The sequence below is a fragment of the Cajanus cajan genome, chromosome 3, assembly GCF_000230855.2.
Source record: "Cajanus cajan strain Asha chromosome 3, NIPB_CcT2T_4, whole genome shotgun sequence".
Taxonomy (NCBI): Eukaryota; Viridiplantae; Streptophyta; class Magnoliopsida; order Fabales; family Fabaceae; genus Cajanus; species Cajanus cajan.
Window position 1 is genome coordinate 14,454,477 of NC_138519.1, and position 16,476 is coordinate 14,470,952.

Below are 16,476 nucleotides of genomic sequence, written 5' to 3' on the forward strand. Positions count from 1 at the left end.
GATAAGAATTGATTTTGTTAAGATGTTTTGAGGTGTTTTCATGTGGATTGAGAGGTTGTTTAAGATTGTATGATGCTATGTGGTAAGGGTTGTTCATGTACATGCTTATGGATGGTATATTTGAAGGTTTAAAGTAGGTATTCTAATATGATTTAATATGCATGTATGTTGATATGTGGATAGATAATCTTAGGGATCAATTGGTGAATGTCGTGTGGTTAGTAAGATTGATCTTAGGGTTTGATATGATCATATTGTAGTTGAGGGTGGAGATATATTCAAGACGGTTGTATGTTAAGTTATCTAAGTATTACTATTTTATTTTATCTTATTTTATTTTATTTTATTATTATTTTTTTATTGTATGAGATAAGTTTTCTAGTTCCTGTAAATTCCAGTTGAGGTAAACATGGATCTGTCTCAGGTAGAAGTTGTGTTTAAGTGGGGAGATATCTAAGCCAGTTAGTGAAGACAAGAGTTTTATGAGGTTAGCTTATTATTATTAGAGATTTATTGAAGGAATTTCTAAGATAGCATTGCCCTTAACTACATTCACTAGGAGGAGTATTCTCTTTATGTGGGATAGTAAGTATGAGAGTAGTTCCAACTCTTAAGGCAAGATTGACTAGTGTTAATATTATTGGATTTTAGTAAGCCTTTTGTGGTATATAGTAGTACTTATAAGATGAATTGGATGCATTGTTGATGCAAGAAGGAAAGGTAGTAGCTTATGTTTCTAGGCAATTGAAAATTCATGAGAGGAACTACCTTATCTATGAGTTAGTGGTTATGATATTACATTAAGATTTGGAGACACTACCTATATGATTCTAAGCTTGAGGTATTTAGTGATTGTTAGAGTCTTAAATATCTTTTGACCAAAAGAGATAGTTGGAATTTCTTAAGGACTAGGATTTTAATCTTAGTTGCTATCTAGGTAAAGGCAGTGTGGTGACAGATGTCTTGAGTAGGATGATCTTTCATCTATCATTTTGATGATTTAAAGGTTAAATTTGATTGAAGAGTTTAGAGATTTAAGCTTGATTTGTGAGCTTACCCTTAGAAGCATTGAATTGACTATGTCGAAGGTGACTAGTGAATTAATGGATGAGATTAGAGGAGCCTAAGAGTTAGATCCTTTCTTAGTGAACCAAGTGGAGAGGATTGGTAAGGGTATAGATAGCCCTTTTCGAGTGGAAGTTGATGGTGTTTTGTGGTTTCAGGATAGAATCTATGTGTCTAATAATCCCGAATTAAGGAAGATGATCTTAGAAAAAGGCAATAAGAGTACTCTTAGTATTCACTTAGGAGCTATTAGATGGATTAGGACCTTAGGAGGATGTATGAGAGTGACGTAGCGGAAGCGTGGTGGTCTAAGGTGAAGAGAGGAGTAGAGGAAGTTGTGGACTCGTGTGTAGTATTCCAAAAGCCTAAGGTGGAACATTAGAAAGTCTAATGCAAGAGACATATCCATTTTTATTTACTTCAGGTAATTTCGAGGACAAAATTTTTAAAAGGAGGGGAGAATTGTAACACCCCAGTTTTCAATAAAGTTATTATTATTATTATTATTATAATAATAATTATTATTATATGGTATTTGGTCATAATTATTTTAATAATTGTAGAAGAATATTATTTTGTACGTTTTCAATAATTATTGTTTTGGACAATTATTTTGTACGTATTAAATAAGTATTTTTTATTAGCATATTTAAATAAATATTTATATGTTTTAAGAGAAGATTGATTTTATATGATATTTTGTTATTGAAATTATATTATTATATTTTGGGTCAGAAATATATTATTATTATAGAGGAAAAATATTTTATAATATACATGTATTTATTTTATTTAATTATTTTGAGAAAAAAGAGAAGTGGGTTAGAAGAGAAGGAAAAAGGGTTGGGTTGACCCAGCCCAATGGATTAATTTTAACGAGTCAGGTAGCGTTAACCCTATCTACCTCATTTGCGTTCTGAAGGGTTAGGAAAAAAAAAGAGAAACAGAGAGCTCTAAGGAAGAGTACTCAGGAACGACCTTAGATCACACCTTTGTCTTCTGCTCATCCAGGTAAGGGGGGAGTGAGAAACCTCGCTCTGGGTGTGGGATTGTATGCTGGGTAGTGGGATTGACCCCCAATCCTGTATTTGCTGTATTTTTATGTATGCTCATGTATGAGGGGTTTCTCCCAACTGTATCTGTTTTGCCTATTATTTTTCTTATATGCAATTAATTGTATAACTTGAGATCTCTATGGGTTCCTATGGGAAACCCTATGAGAAAACGGGCAAAATATGAATGTTTTCTATTTTGCCTTCTGATTACTTTGTTGTGTTCCTTGTTGGATGTGATGCATGAGTATGTGGTTAATTTTGAAAATAAATATGTTTTAATATGATCTAGAGTGCTCTATGGGTTCCTGCGGGAAACCCTATGAGAAATAGGCAAAATATGAAATATTTTCTGTTTTGATTTCTGATTTTTTTGTTATATTCCTTGTTTAATGAGATGTAAAAATATGTATTTAATTTTATAAATAAACGAGTTTTGATATAAATTAAAGTGCTCTGTGGAGGCTTTGTGAATATGATGATGTAAAGTGAAATGTGATTGAGACATGGGATATGAAATGTGATAATGAAATATGGTGACGAAATGCGATGATGTGATATGACCATGGGAAATGATAATGTGATATGAGAATGCATAGAGTCTTGATTGACATGCATCATTTGCATAAGTGTTTTAAGGGTACGATATGGAATACACCACCAGAGAAGGCCCCCTAGTGTAAAAGCTTTGGGGATTAGTCCTTAGGGATATCTCGGTTTGGAAGTCCCAGCCTCGCCCATTGTGTGCATGGGATGTATCTTGCGCAGCTTAGCTATCCTGACGAGACTTTGGTAGTATATCCTTCTAGTGAGAGTGCGCAGAGGGTGTGATCTGGCATGTACTCCAAGACTACTCTTCGTGTATTGCTAGCGGCAATATGCCATGTGATGTTTTACTGGCACCACATGCATGATAATGTGAAGTTCGTGTCCATACATGTGCATCCTTATTATTAAATGATGATAAATTACTATTTGTATGACTTGGATGATTGAATAAACTATTGTTGTTGATTGATCTATGAGGTAACTGTATTATTTGTGTTTGGCTATCTGGTGTGCGTTCCTACACCGTGAGCCAGAGTGAGATGTTTCTCACTCCCTTCTTTTGTGTTGTTTCTCTTGTTTGATATACAGGTGATCATCAGCGTAAGGCTGAGGATGTTGGTGATGAAGCTTAGGCTTCTATGTTGGGTTTTGCTCTGATAGGACATGTGACATCGAAACATAGATAGGATTAGTTTAAAATGTTCTTATTAAATTATTTTGGAAAATTCAGTTTTATTTCTTTGTAATTTTACTGGCATGTTATTTGGATTAAGTTTATGAATGTGAACTCTTTACCCTAACGTGGTTGGAAATTTGATTTTTATTGATGAAAAATTCTATTTTTTTTTAATAATTACTGTATATGTATGTTGGGGCAGAGGGTGTCACATTAAGTGGTATCAGAGTAGGTCGATCCAATCGGCCGTGAGTTATGTACTTATCGTGATTCTGTTGTGTACTCTGATTGTGTCTTATTTGTTGTGTACTTTGATGATGTTTTTCTTTGATGATGATGATGTTCTTCTTGTTAAGTTATTTTGTAATTAGAGGAATGATAGTCATGAGAGTGTTAGCTAATACCATTATGACCGCTCTTCTTCATTCTTATGATTGCTTATTTGTTTGATACTTCTTGCTTACGGAAGAAGTAGTGGTTGAGTGATATCTCTTGTGTTGCAAGCATATGTGCGAGTAGTGGTAGACGAGATATTGTGCTAATATTATAGGAACTATTGAGGCCTTAGACTTGGGTAAGACATTGATTGTTTTTAGTGTATTAAGAGTTTACGATTGGTGGAATTTTTTAAAGCTATAGTTGTAGCGATTGAATCTAAGGATGATGTATGTTGAGAATTGGAGTTTTGGTATTCTTAAGGAGTGATTGAAGTGTTGATGATTTCTAGAGTTTGATGCTTGCATGTTGACCTTTTATGGTTTAGGTAGCATGTGAATTTTATTTTCTAAGCCTTTTATACTGAATATGTGAGTTGTTTTGGTTTAGGATTGTAGTGGAAAGCTTGAATATGAAGTTGAGGTGTGAGTTTGGAAGGGTTGAGGTATTTTTGTGGGCTTAGATATATTGATATACTATTGCTGTTTGGTGTAGCGGATATTTTCGCTGCAGTGTTGTTGTTCCAGTATGAGTACCATATTTACAGATTTAGATTTTATGGTCTTCACAAAAGTTTCCTTGGACGTTATCTTTCCAATGGAACTGGAATCAGGTAAAACTAAGGTCTAGAACTCTAGTTATAGCTATTTTGGTGATCAAAGGTCTAGCTGTAAGCGCTGAGTATATCTGCTGCGGTTTTTGAGATTTTTAGCTAAGAAGATGATCTTTTTAGAATCTTATGTCTTCATAGGAATTGTAGCTTATTCTCTTATCTTTCGTTTGAGATAGGTTTGAGATCATTTGGATGAGTACAACTCTCTGTGTGTTATTTTCTTTGATAGTTGTTGAAAGGAGAAGTAGGTTGTAATAATGTTTTTGGGTTAGTAGGCAATGCAAGGATAAGAATTGATTTTGTTAAGATGTTTTGAGGTGTTTTCATGTGGATTGAGAGGTTGTTTAAGATTGTATGATGCTATGTGGTAAGGGTTGTTCATGTACATGCTTATGGATGGTATATTTGAAGGTTTAAAGTAGGTATTCTAATATGATTTAATATGCATGTATGTTGATATGTGGATAGATGATCTTAGGGATCAATTGGTGAATGTCGTGTGGTTAGTAAGATTGATCTTAGGGTTTGATATGATCATATTGTAGTTGAGGGTGGAGATATATTCAAGACGGTTGTATGTTCACTAGTGGAAAAAACGCTTTTAAAATCGGTTATTTTGGACTTTTAAATTCGGTTATGGAACCGATTTTAAAAGAGCCGATTTTGAAAAGGTAGACTTTTAAAATCGGTTATTAACCGATTTTAAAAGTAGACTTTTAAGATCGGTTGATTTATAACCGATTTTAAAGGTAGACTTTTAAGATCGGTTGATTTATAACCGATCTTAAAAGTCAAGACTTTTAAGATCGGTTGTGGTTTTAACCGATCTTAAAAGTCAAGACTTTTAAGATCGGTTATGTAGTAACCGATTTTAAAAGTCTACTTTTAAAATCGGTTATGGCATAACCGATTTTAAAAGTAGTGATTTTTTTTTGTATGTTTGATTTGTTTTGGGAGCACCTCAGAACAAAAAACCTGTAGAAAAACCAGACAGTTCAAAATATTTTCTCAATGAAGCACAAATCACATTCAAATGACAAGATGATAAATGTTAATCATATATATATATAATTGAATAGTTTTAAATACATCTAATACATAAATGGACTACATTGCTCAATGAAATGTAAGTTCTAACTAGTTAAAGCAATACTATAAAACATAAGCCCAAACTAATTAAGGTAATGGTCAATAAAAAATGTGGCCCATTGCTCCCTAATGATGTTTATGTCTTCTAACGGCAATGGTGATCGATCTATAAATATCTGTTAAGAAAAATTAAAATAATTATTAATAATTCATAAAATATATAGAATGAGAACTTAAAACAAAAACTTTCAAAATTGTAAAACTTACTTCAGTCCACCCAGATACTATTTGTGAATCGACAATAGTATGCATTGTCTTCATTACATAGTATCCGCACTCATAATTTCCTTTTTGTTTATGAGACTACAAAAAGAATATAAAATCAATTTCAATAGAATAGTAATTAAAAAAATTAATAAATTACTTAAAAAAAATATCGTTGCTAGAATTAAAATCTTACTTTAGGAGAGACCCAACTTATTTTTTTCTTCATCTTTGAACCCTTAAGTATATGATATCCTTCCATGGCCCTAATGATAAAATGACATTATGATTAGTGTAAAGTCAAATGTAATGATAATCAATAAAAGAAATTAGATATTTTTAAACAATTTACCTATCTAATAATTGTCTAAAATCCATAGGAGGAGGTTTATGCAACGAGCAAATGCATACAGCTATGTTGTCCATAGGACAAATAACTAAAAGTTGCCAATTAGCACTGCATTAAGAAATTATGAGTAATAGAAAAAATAGTTTTTATAAAAAATTATATTTAATTATATAAAATTAAACTTACTCAGAAAAATAAGGGGCCAAGTAAACTTTTTTATTTGAATCGAACATCCAATTTTGAATGTAAGCTTGTATTTCTTCGACTTTGTTTCCACTTTTTTGGATTGACTCAGGCTCCAAAAATCCATATATGTGATCATTTCCCTTATCCATGCTCAATTTATGGATAAATCTACAACGTTAGAAATAATGTTAGAAACAATGTTAGAAACAATGTTAGAAAAAATCAACAAAATATAATTAAAAATAATTTAAATACTTACAACAACCATAACTGCAAAATTGATATGTTTAGCATACAATGACCATTTGTAATCTCTGATATATCACTCTGACTTATATATAGGGGTACTTTACTAGACATGTTAAACACTTCAGGAGGCCAAGGGAGTTGTTTGGGTTGCTCGTTATCTTCCATATCTGCAACTAATCTCCATAGCCTTTTTATTGGAGGAAGATTTCTAGAAGGGGTAACAATGACCGTCCCTTTACCCTTTGGTGAGGTAACAATATCCTACTCCACAAAGTACAAAGCTAATATTATACAATATTATAATAAAATTACACCAACTTAAAATTAAATATTATTTAAATAACATACCTTCGTAGATATTACCTTTACTAACTTATAAGGCCACTGAAGGAAGGTGTTCAAGGCTTGTCCCATTGTTTGAACCTCCACTGTGGGCATAGGAACTCTAGCCTCTGGTTGTCTCACATCCAACACTGAAACCCTAACCATATCATCTCCCATGACTTGATGGTGTACAGTGGACCCTAATATGTGAATCTGCCCTATACCCACAGGATCGAGTGATCCATCCACAAACAACTCACATTTATTAGATGTACCTGGGCCAGTGGCAGTAACAGGGGGATCAATAGAAGCACATGATCCCTTTGTACTCACACGTGCAATAAATGGTTCTACTATTGGAGTACTTTGTTGAAATTGTTGGCTGAGTGATTGCATATGCTCTTGTAGTTGCCTTTGCATGTCCTCTTGTAGCCGCTTATGAATGTCCTCCTGCATCTGACTAAATTTTTGCTCATAAGTTGCTATAACTTGAGAGACCTTCAGTTCCACTAACTGGTCCATCGTGCCAGATGTCTGTGAAGATGAGCGTGATCCAAAGTAGGTTTGTAAACTATGACCTCCACCAGCAGCCCGAACCCGACCTGGGTGCTCAGGCTTTCCAATTGCAACTGTGAGTATATCCTGGCGTCCATGGGAAACAAAAGATCCCTCTGTGGACTGTTGTTCCAATATATCCTACAATACAAGACACAAAAACAATTTAATAAACATCTATTGATCCATATCTTAATTAGCATCATATGTACAAAACAATTATACTTACTATCTTGTTAGAAATTTCTTTTGCTGCCTCAGTTGTAAACTCGCCCGTTTTTTTTATGCGACCATGCTTCCATAATTCATGACGTGTGGGTGGAGAAGGAGGATCACTAACTGTAGTCTCATCTTGGCTAGCTTGACGCTTCATAGCCTTCTCTTTCATCAACTTTTTCTTAAGCCATGGATAACCCCCACGAGACATCACAACAATGGTGTCATTGTTTGCCTGAATCTCTTGTGCCTTCTTTCTTTTCTCCTACAAAAGTACCATATAATGAGATTAAAGGTAAAAACATAATATTCTGAACAATACAAATAACAATGCATGTAATCCTAACTTACCAAAAACTATTTAGTCATTCTAGACTCTACAAATGCGTTCCATGTCTCTTGATCTATGGTGGGGTTCTTATAACCAGGAAATTCACCTTTCTTTTTTCCAAAAATGTAATTGTTCGTGAGGCTGGTCTTATATGCCCTCCACCTCTCAGCCACAATAGAGAGGGTTTTCCTTCTCATGTCCTCTGTCCTAGGAATGTCCCAAGTTTCCTACATTTATGATAACAATGAGTTAGTACATGTTATATCCTAATGAAGTTTAATAATGAAAATTGTTGAGTATAAATGAAATTTTACCGTAATATCTGCCCAAATATGGTTCTTGACAACCTCCTCTACATGATCCCAACTAGGCAACAAAATAGAAACCTTGGTTCTAGCAAGAACCCCCATGGTACTCATAAATTGGGTAGCTGAGTCCCCCGTAGGTCTCTTAGTTATCTCATCAATATCAACATGCAATCTCTCCTCATGAAGGCGTTTGGATGTGACATTCTTCATTCTAGTGGGACCTCTGACTTTCTTCTTGGCTGTAGTCTGTGTAGAGTCTAAAGGAGAGTCTTGATGTTCATCCATATTTATCTGTTGACAGAAACAAAATAAATTACAAGTCATTAGTATAAAATTAAATTTATAATAAATAATACTTAAAGTGATAACAAAAATAAAAGTATAAATAGAAGTAACTAACAAAAAAAAACTATAATAACCTATTTTGGAAGTATGATCAAGTTTGAATGTTCTCCCATATTCCTTCCTGATGATCATCACGAGTGGCATGTACATTATCAACATCATCTTCTTCATTAATAGTTGGCACCCGTTTGCACAAAGAAGGAGTATCCATAATATCAATTGAATCTCCAAATTCATCACCTATATTATTACTCTTACCTTGTAGAACAATTGACCACCTATTGTTAGATGGATCAGTGACATAAAATACTTGCTTTACTTGCATAGCCATGATAAAAGGCTCTTCCTTATGACCAACTTTATTGAGGTCAACCAAAGTAAATCCAAGTTCATCAATTTTGACACCATTGTTACTATCAACCCACTTGCATTTAAATACAGGTACTCGGAATGGACCATAATCAACCTCCCATATGTCTTCAATAACTCCAAAATAACACATGGATGCTGTGATGGGGTTCTTATCATTTCTGGTTGAAAAATGCATAGATTGAGCAACTAGCATAACACCACTATTTTGCATAGTGCTTTTGTCATCTTGTGCCTTTGTATAAAATGAGTAATTGTTAATGTCATATCCACAGAAAGTAAACACATCAAAGTTAGGTCCTTGAGCTAGCCGTTGTAAAGTTTCAGAAACATTTAAATTTGTCCCAAAATTCTTTTTGAACCACTCTATGAAAGTCTTATTATGCTCGTTTAACACCCATTTCTCAGGCATGCGAGGGTTGTTTCTCTTCACTAAGTCTTTGTGGGCATTTAAATAAGGAAGAACCTCATTAGTATTGTTTAATATATACAAATGCGCTTGAAGCACTTCTTCTCGCATCATGTTTTTTAGTTTTGTGCCTATTGTACCCTTCCCAGCACTTCGTCCCTCATGACGAGTCTTAGGAATGTCTATTGATTCAGCTTGATACATGTATTCAGTACAAAACTCAATTGCTTCCTCTGCAATGTACCTTTCTATGATGGATGCTTCTGGACGATATTGGTTCTTCACATACCCTTTTAGTATCTTCATGTATCGCTCAATTGGGTACATCCACCTCAAAAAGACAGGTCCACACAATCTAACCTCCCTAACCAAGTGGATGATTAAGTGAACCATAATGTCAAAAAATGAAGGAGGAAAATACATCTCTAATTGACACAATATAAGAACAGCTTCATCTTCTAGTTCATCCAATTTCTGAGGATCAATTACTTTGTTGCAAATGCCATTGAAAAATAAGCAAAGCCTAATTATGACTTGTCTCACATTTTTAGGTAAAACATCGCGTATAGCGATAGGAAGAAATTGTTGCATCAGTACATGACAATCGTGAGACTTCAAGCCAACTAATTTCAAATCTTTCATTGATACTAGACTTTTTACATTGGAAGAGTAACCGTGCGGCACTTTGACACCATGTAAACACTCACAAAAACTTGTTTTCTCCTTTTTTGACAAAGTGTGACATGCTGGGGGCAAATATGTCCTCTTACCCTTAGATTGTGGATATAATTGTTGTCGTATCCTCATGAGTTGCAAATCTAGACGAGAGTTTAGCCCATCTTTTGTCTTGCCCTGAATATTGAGAAGCGTGCCGATTACACTATCACATACATTTTTCTCAACATGCATGACATCAATGCAATGTCTAACATCAAGAACCTTCCAATATGGAAGATCAAATAATATCAACTTCTTCTTCCATATGTTTGTATCTTTTGATTGTTTTTTAGTCTTACCAAGTACCACATTTAAATTTTTCACTCGTTCATAAACTTCGTCACCAGTTAATGCAGTAGGAGCAATGTCATATTCTTGAGATCCATTAAAAGCTTTCTTTAACCTTCGATATGGATGGTTAGGTTTAAAAAACCTTCGATGGCCAAGGTAAACTGTCTTCTTCCAATTATGCAATTGATGATAACAAGTTCCCTCTTCACAAATAGGGCAAGCTTTATGCCCCTTAACACTATACCCGCACAAGTTTCCATATGCTGGGAAGTCATTAATTGTGCAGAACAACATGGCATGCAACTTGAATGATTCACTTGAATACCCATCAAACACATCAATTCCCTCGTCCCACAACATCTTTAAGTCTTCGACCAACGGACTTAAATAAACATCAATGTCATTTCCTGGTTGCCTTGGACCAAAAATCATCATAGATAACATCACATATTTGCGTTTCATGCATAACCATGGAGGTAAGTTGTAAATTATCAACAAAACAGGCCATGAACTATGCTTTGTGCTTAAATTACCAAACGGATTCATTCCATCTGTAGCTAGTCCAAGCCTAACATTTCTTGGCTTCTTACCAAAATTTGGAAACATAGAATTAATTTTTTTCCATTGCAAACAATCTGCTGGATGCCTAAGTTGTCCATCACATTTCCTTTCATCTTCGTGCCATCTCATCAACTTTGCATCATCTGCATTAGCAAACAAACGCTTCAATCTTGGAACAATTGGCAAATACCATAACACCTTCGCCGGAGGACCCTTACTGCTAATCTCATAATCAAAATCACCTTGCTTCTTTTTATATCGTGACAACCCACACCTTGGACATTCATGCAAGCCTTCAAACTCACCATGATATAGCATACAATCATTTGGGCATGCATGTATCTTCTTATACTCTAAACCCATGGGACACAACACTTTTTTTGCCTCGTAGTTACGACTAGGCAATGTGTTACCTTCTGGAAGCATTTCTTTTAGCAACTCTAACAATTCTGTGAAACTTTTATCACTCCACCCATGTCTCGCCTTCAAATTAAACAATCTCAATACCGCTGACAATCTTGTGAATTTTGTGCAATTTGGATATAACGTCTTCTCTGAATCTTTGCATAAAGTTTCATACATATGTGCTCTCTTGAATGATTCTGGACCAACATCACGAATCATCTCCTCAAGCCGATCATCCATATCTACCTCTTGTGTAAAATTTTGAGTTTGAGTTTCAGCTGACACATTTGGAATGTCAATATTTTCACCATGCCATATCCAACGTGTATAATTCTTAAGAAACCCATCACATAGAAGATGTTCCCTTATAACATCAAGTTCTAAACGACTCCCATTACAACAATTAACACAAGGACAAAAAAACTTTCCATTCATATCATCAATAGCATTCCGTATTACATATTCAATAAAATATTCAACTCCAGTCTCATATTGCTCACTTATGCGTGGTGCTCGTATCCAACTTCAATCCAATAACCAACTTCGATCCATAAGTTATGTTCTCTATCAAAAAGATAGACCATGGATGTCAATCTCACTATTTTTATACAAGGTGTGACCCTATCCCATTCAAGATTTTATTTTATACTTGATCAATATGTACTAGTACAATCTATTTTCTTAAACTTGACAAAATTTTGACAGCATTTTGTATTGGTCTCTAAGTACATGAAATGAAAGTGATGACATCAAATTATATACACCACAATCAAATATGCACTCAAAGAACAACACAAAATGCAATAACCAAAATTTAATCAAATTTAAGATGAGACTTAACTTGTACGTATCAAACAAGTATAAAGAAAATCACTCATCCCAAACTGTCCAACAAGACAATTCAAGATTAAATATAAATGATTAAATAAATTTAATCATTTGTATTTAATCTCAAACGAGAAACTAAGGTTCACTATGCATAAACTAAATATATAATAGACAAGAATTATAAAGAAAAAAAGTGCATGCGTTTCAAAGCTTCAAATAATAAATCAAGTATGTTTATTTATAATCTTTTTTTATAAACTAAAAACCTGCCATATATTTTTTTATAATTTTTTATTCTATTTCTATTTTTTTATTTTAGTAAATTTTACCGATCATCGTGACGATCCTCCCGCACTCTAGGTTCTTCAGAATGAGAAGGTCCTGATTGATGTTGCTCCCTGAACAAATACCCATCAAGATATTAAGCACCTCATACATATCGAATGTCATAACAATTAACATTTTCAGTTAACTTTTGATTTTTTTCTACACCTCATACATATTATAGAATATCGTAATAATTAACATTTAATTTTTTTATGTTCAACAGTGATATATGTAACAAGGAATTGAATTGAAGCTTGTATGGTTATTTGAGATGGGAATGAATTTTCTTTATAATGGTTTTGTTGTATTAAATTTGATTAGTATTTTAGTAATTTAAATGATGTGATTGGAGTTTTTTAACAACAATTTTAATGAATATAATAATTAGTCATTTAATTCCGTAGAATACTATAGATCAAATAATTATGATATAATTAATTTATAAAACCCATACAACGAAATAGGTAATTACCAAAAAATGCAACAAAGTAGATAATGCATTGCAAATTTTTAAAAATATATTTATTGATAAAAATAAATACATTTATAAATTATTATTATGATTATTTTAGTTTAAATGTTTAATTAATTACGAGATTGATGGAGGTGATTTAATTATTTAATATTGTTCTCAAAATTGTAATCTTCGATGTGAATTATCGATCAACAATACGTATGCAATTGAAAAAGAATAATTTGTTAAAAATATACTAATAATTATATATTAACTTAAAAATAATTTAAAATTATTCTAATAAATGAGGTAAAATTATAAAATTCAAGGTACAGGAATAAAATTAACAACACTAAGACTCCCAAAATAATAACAAGACCTCGTCTAGCCACAGTTAATAATGTAGTTATATAATAATATCAATTTTTTTCATGTTACAATTCTGAATATCGATTAACTATATAGATAATAATTATCGTAAGAATCCAAGCTTATCCAATTATTAAAAAAAACATGGTTAAGATCCATGACAGAGAAGCAAAGAATTATAAGGTTGTTACCTTGGAAACTGCGATTTCATCTCAGACTGGTTTGGTAAAGACACTAAAATCAGAAGAAAAGTGCTAACATGGTACTTTACAAGAAGAAAAGTGCTGCTGAACTTGTCGACAATAAAGGATGAGGATGATAACAAGTCCAATTTGAGTGATAGAACTTTAAGTGTTCAGAAGCTGGTACAACCAGATAAGGATGATTTATCTGATACAGTGAGCAACCTTGACTCTGAATCACATGATTTGGAAGCTAGTGAGGAAGATCAACCTAATTGGAGCCAGATGTTTATAAGTGGATTAGATGACAGAGAAAAGATTCTGCTGGAGGAGTACACTTCGGTCTTAGTGAATTATAAGGATGTCAGGGTGAAGCTCAATGATGTGGAAAAGAAAAATCGGGACAACATTTTTGAGTTGACACTTCAGGTAAGCAATGATCAATCTATAACGTTTACTTAATATGTATAATTTAAATTATTGGTTAAAATAATTATACAATTAACTTTATATCTGTACAGAAGAAAGCAAGATGAAATTCCAAAACAAGTATAGAATATATTAAATACTCTAGCATGATTTTATTATTAGCAGTATGGTATTCACAATTTTAAGTATAAAACAAACATCCACTTGCATAAATATTCTTAGATTAAGAAAGAAAAGGTCCATTTATTTTAAAAGAGAATAGTAGTTATAAAACAAAAGTAGAATGTTTTGATATTATTGTCTAAACAATACAAGAACTTCTCCTTATAAATAGAGTACATTGGTATGGCTTTGGTATTAAATAGCGAGGACAATGACCTCCACTCTTATATAGAATTTCCCATGCAGCTAAGGGAAATGAGGAATGCTCTTGTGACAAAGGATAAAGAGATACAGATTTTACATCAGAAGATGAACTGTCTAGATGGAAATCTGGATGAAAGTCCCTACACCACCACCACAGAATACAAATACACACCACATGAATGGCTTCTTCAAAAAGCAGGTCAAGAAGCGGAGTCAAAAATTTCATCTTCAAATTTAGATGCAAAATCCCATTTTGCAGAACAAGTTGAATTTGAGAGAACAGGAAATAATGCCTTATCATCTATGAGAATGACACTAAAGAAGCTGATGGCACATCAAGATAAGTTCCATGATCTTTTAGATTTGGAAAAGAAATTCCGTTCGCACATTGACGATTTGCTAGAAGAGAACCTGGAGTTTTGGCTGAGGTTTAGCACTTCAGTTCATCAGATTCAAAAGTTCCAAAACTCTATTCAGGACTTAAAAGCTGAGTTAAAATTGATAAGGGAAAAAAACAAGAAGTCTGAAGGGTACTCATATTCTAAACCACAGCCTATACAATCTCAACTCAAGCCAATATTCAGACACCTAAGAGAGATAAGAACTGAGTTATCACTGTGGGTGGAACACAATGCAGTGTTGCAGGATGAACTGGTTCAATTATTAGACTTGATAAATGTTCAGGATATTAAATATGAATTTTAATTTATTTAATTTAGAAAAACTATCTGGTTTTATATAAATCTGTAAGGAACATTAGCAGACCAAATAGAAAAAATAACTTTATTTTATTCCAAAAGATGAATGCATGGTTTACAGTAATGATCCAGCAAAAACCTTTATACATCAATCCCCAGATATCAGCTATAAATCTGTTGGCAACCTTAGCTGTACTAGAAAGAAAAAATAACTTTATTTTAGTTCAAAAGATGAATACAACTGTTCTTAATTGCCCTAAAAATTTAAGATTTGTGACAAAGCATGTCATAGGCTCATAGCAAAATTCACATTCTAAATGTCTAGTCTTGAATGTGAGGGGTGGATGCTAAGATGTCCCACATTAATTAATTAGGAATATAGCCAAAGCACTTCCTCTAACCCAGACCATTTTAATAGATAGCAACTATCCTGTGAAAGTCAAATAGCACTAGAAAGGACACAAAAATCAAAACCAAACAATTTTGAATAGGACTTTTCCAATACGGCATAAGGGATGGAAAATTTCAAAACCAAAGAACATGTTTTATTAAGTGGAACTGAAAAAAAAATGAGAAACAGCAACTTACCAAAGAATTGTATCGTAGTGCTTTCCTGGTGGGTGTCGACTCTGAACAAAATTTTCTCGTTTAAATGAAACTACATTTGACAGATCAATTTGGTCTGAAAAAGAATGCTCCTTTGAAACAGTTTTTCTGAGATTCCAATATGCATCCTGAACTCGAAAAGAGACAAATCCCATTTAAAAGCCAAGTTAAAGCACCAAACTCTAAAACAGAAAAATGAATAACAAATCCTGAACTCTAAAAGAGACATTGTTAAAGAAATAGGGAGAAAAATACCAATCTGTATGGTGATTATCCCATTGTTGCAGCCAATATCAAGATACTCCTTGCCTTCAAACCATTCCTTCCTCAGCACTACGCAATCTGAAACAAAGATAAAATAGAGATAACGGTAAACCTAACAAAACGGCAACAAATGTTCGATCCATGTAACGCAACGAATGAGGGAAAATAAGAACGCAACAATGGCGGTGAAGACTTGCTTCCGCTTTTTACTATTCTGTTTCTACTTCTGGTTCTGGTTCTGGTTACGGCGTCACGGGAGGCAATGACTCGCGACAATGGCGGTGAAGACGAAAGGGAACTCGAATGGAGGCAAATCGTAACTCTGAACGCAAAGCGCGACAATGGCGGTGAAGACGAAAGGGAACTCGAATGGAGGCAAATCGTAACTCTGAACTCAAAGCGCGACAATGGCGGTGAAGACGAAAGGGAAGAGGCAAATGGTAACCCTGAACGCAAAGCTGAGACAATGAAGAGTGAAGGAGGTGAGGAAGAACGCACATATTTAAAATCGGTTATCACTTACCCGATTTTAAAAGGTCCCTTAGTTACTACTTTTTTAAATCGGTTATTTTAGAACCGATTTTGTATACTATAT

At 33.5% G+C, this 16,476-nt stretch overlaps 2 protein-coding genes across 3 annotated transcripts; both read right to left on the reverse strand.

Annotated features, from left to right (window-relative positions):
• Positions 1-5,158: 5,158 nt before the first annotated feature.
• Positions 5,159-7,319, reverse strand: LOC145955583 (uncharacterized). Its single transcript, XM_083070517.1, has 5 exons — positions 6,538-7,319; positions 6,279-6,446; positions 5,940-6,009; positions 5,747-5,842; positions 5,159-5,655 (listed from the first exon to the last, which is right to left on the reverse strand). The coding sequence occupies exons 1-5, from the start codon at positions 6,690-6,692 to the stop codon at positions 5,563-5,565; spliced, it is 582 nt and encodes a 193-aa protein (XP_082926643.1). The 5' UTR covers positions 6,693-7,319; the 3' UTR covers positions 5,159-5,562.
• An 867-nt stretch (positions 7,320-8,186) lies between these two features.
• On the reverse strand, positions 8,187-14,755 carry LOC114915028 (uncharacterized). Of its 2 annotated transcripts, none has more exons than XR_014432238.1 (2): positions 12,516-14,755; positions 8,187-8,552 (listed from the first exon to the last, which is right to left on the reverse strand). XR_014432238.1 is itself a non-coding variant. In XM_083070516.1 (2 exons), exon 2 carries the CDS (start codon positions 11,791-11,793, stop codon positions 8,698-8,700), a length of 3,096 nt encoding a protein of 1,031 aa, XP_082926642.1. In that variant the 5' UTR covers positions 11,794-11,922; positions 12,516-14,755; the 3' UTR covers positions 8,569-8,697. The 2 variants fall into 2 exon arrangements, 1 of the variants encoding a protein (XP_082926642.1); XM_083070516.1 differs by lacking the exon at positions 8,187-8,552 and adding an exon at positions 8,569-11,922.
• Positions 14,756-16,476: the final 1,721 nt, after the last annotated feature.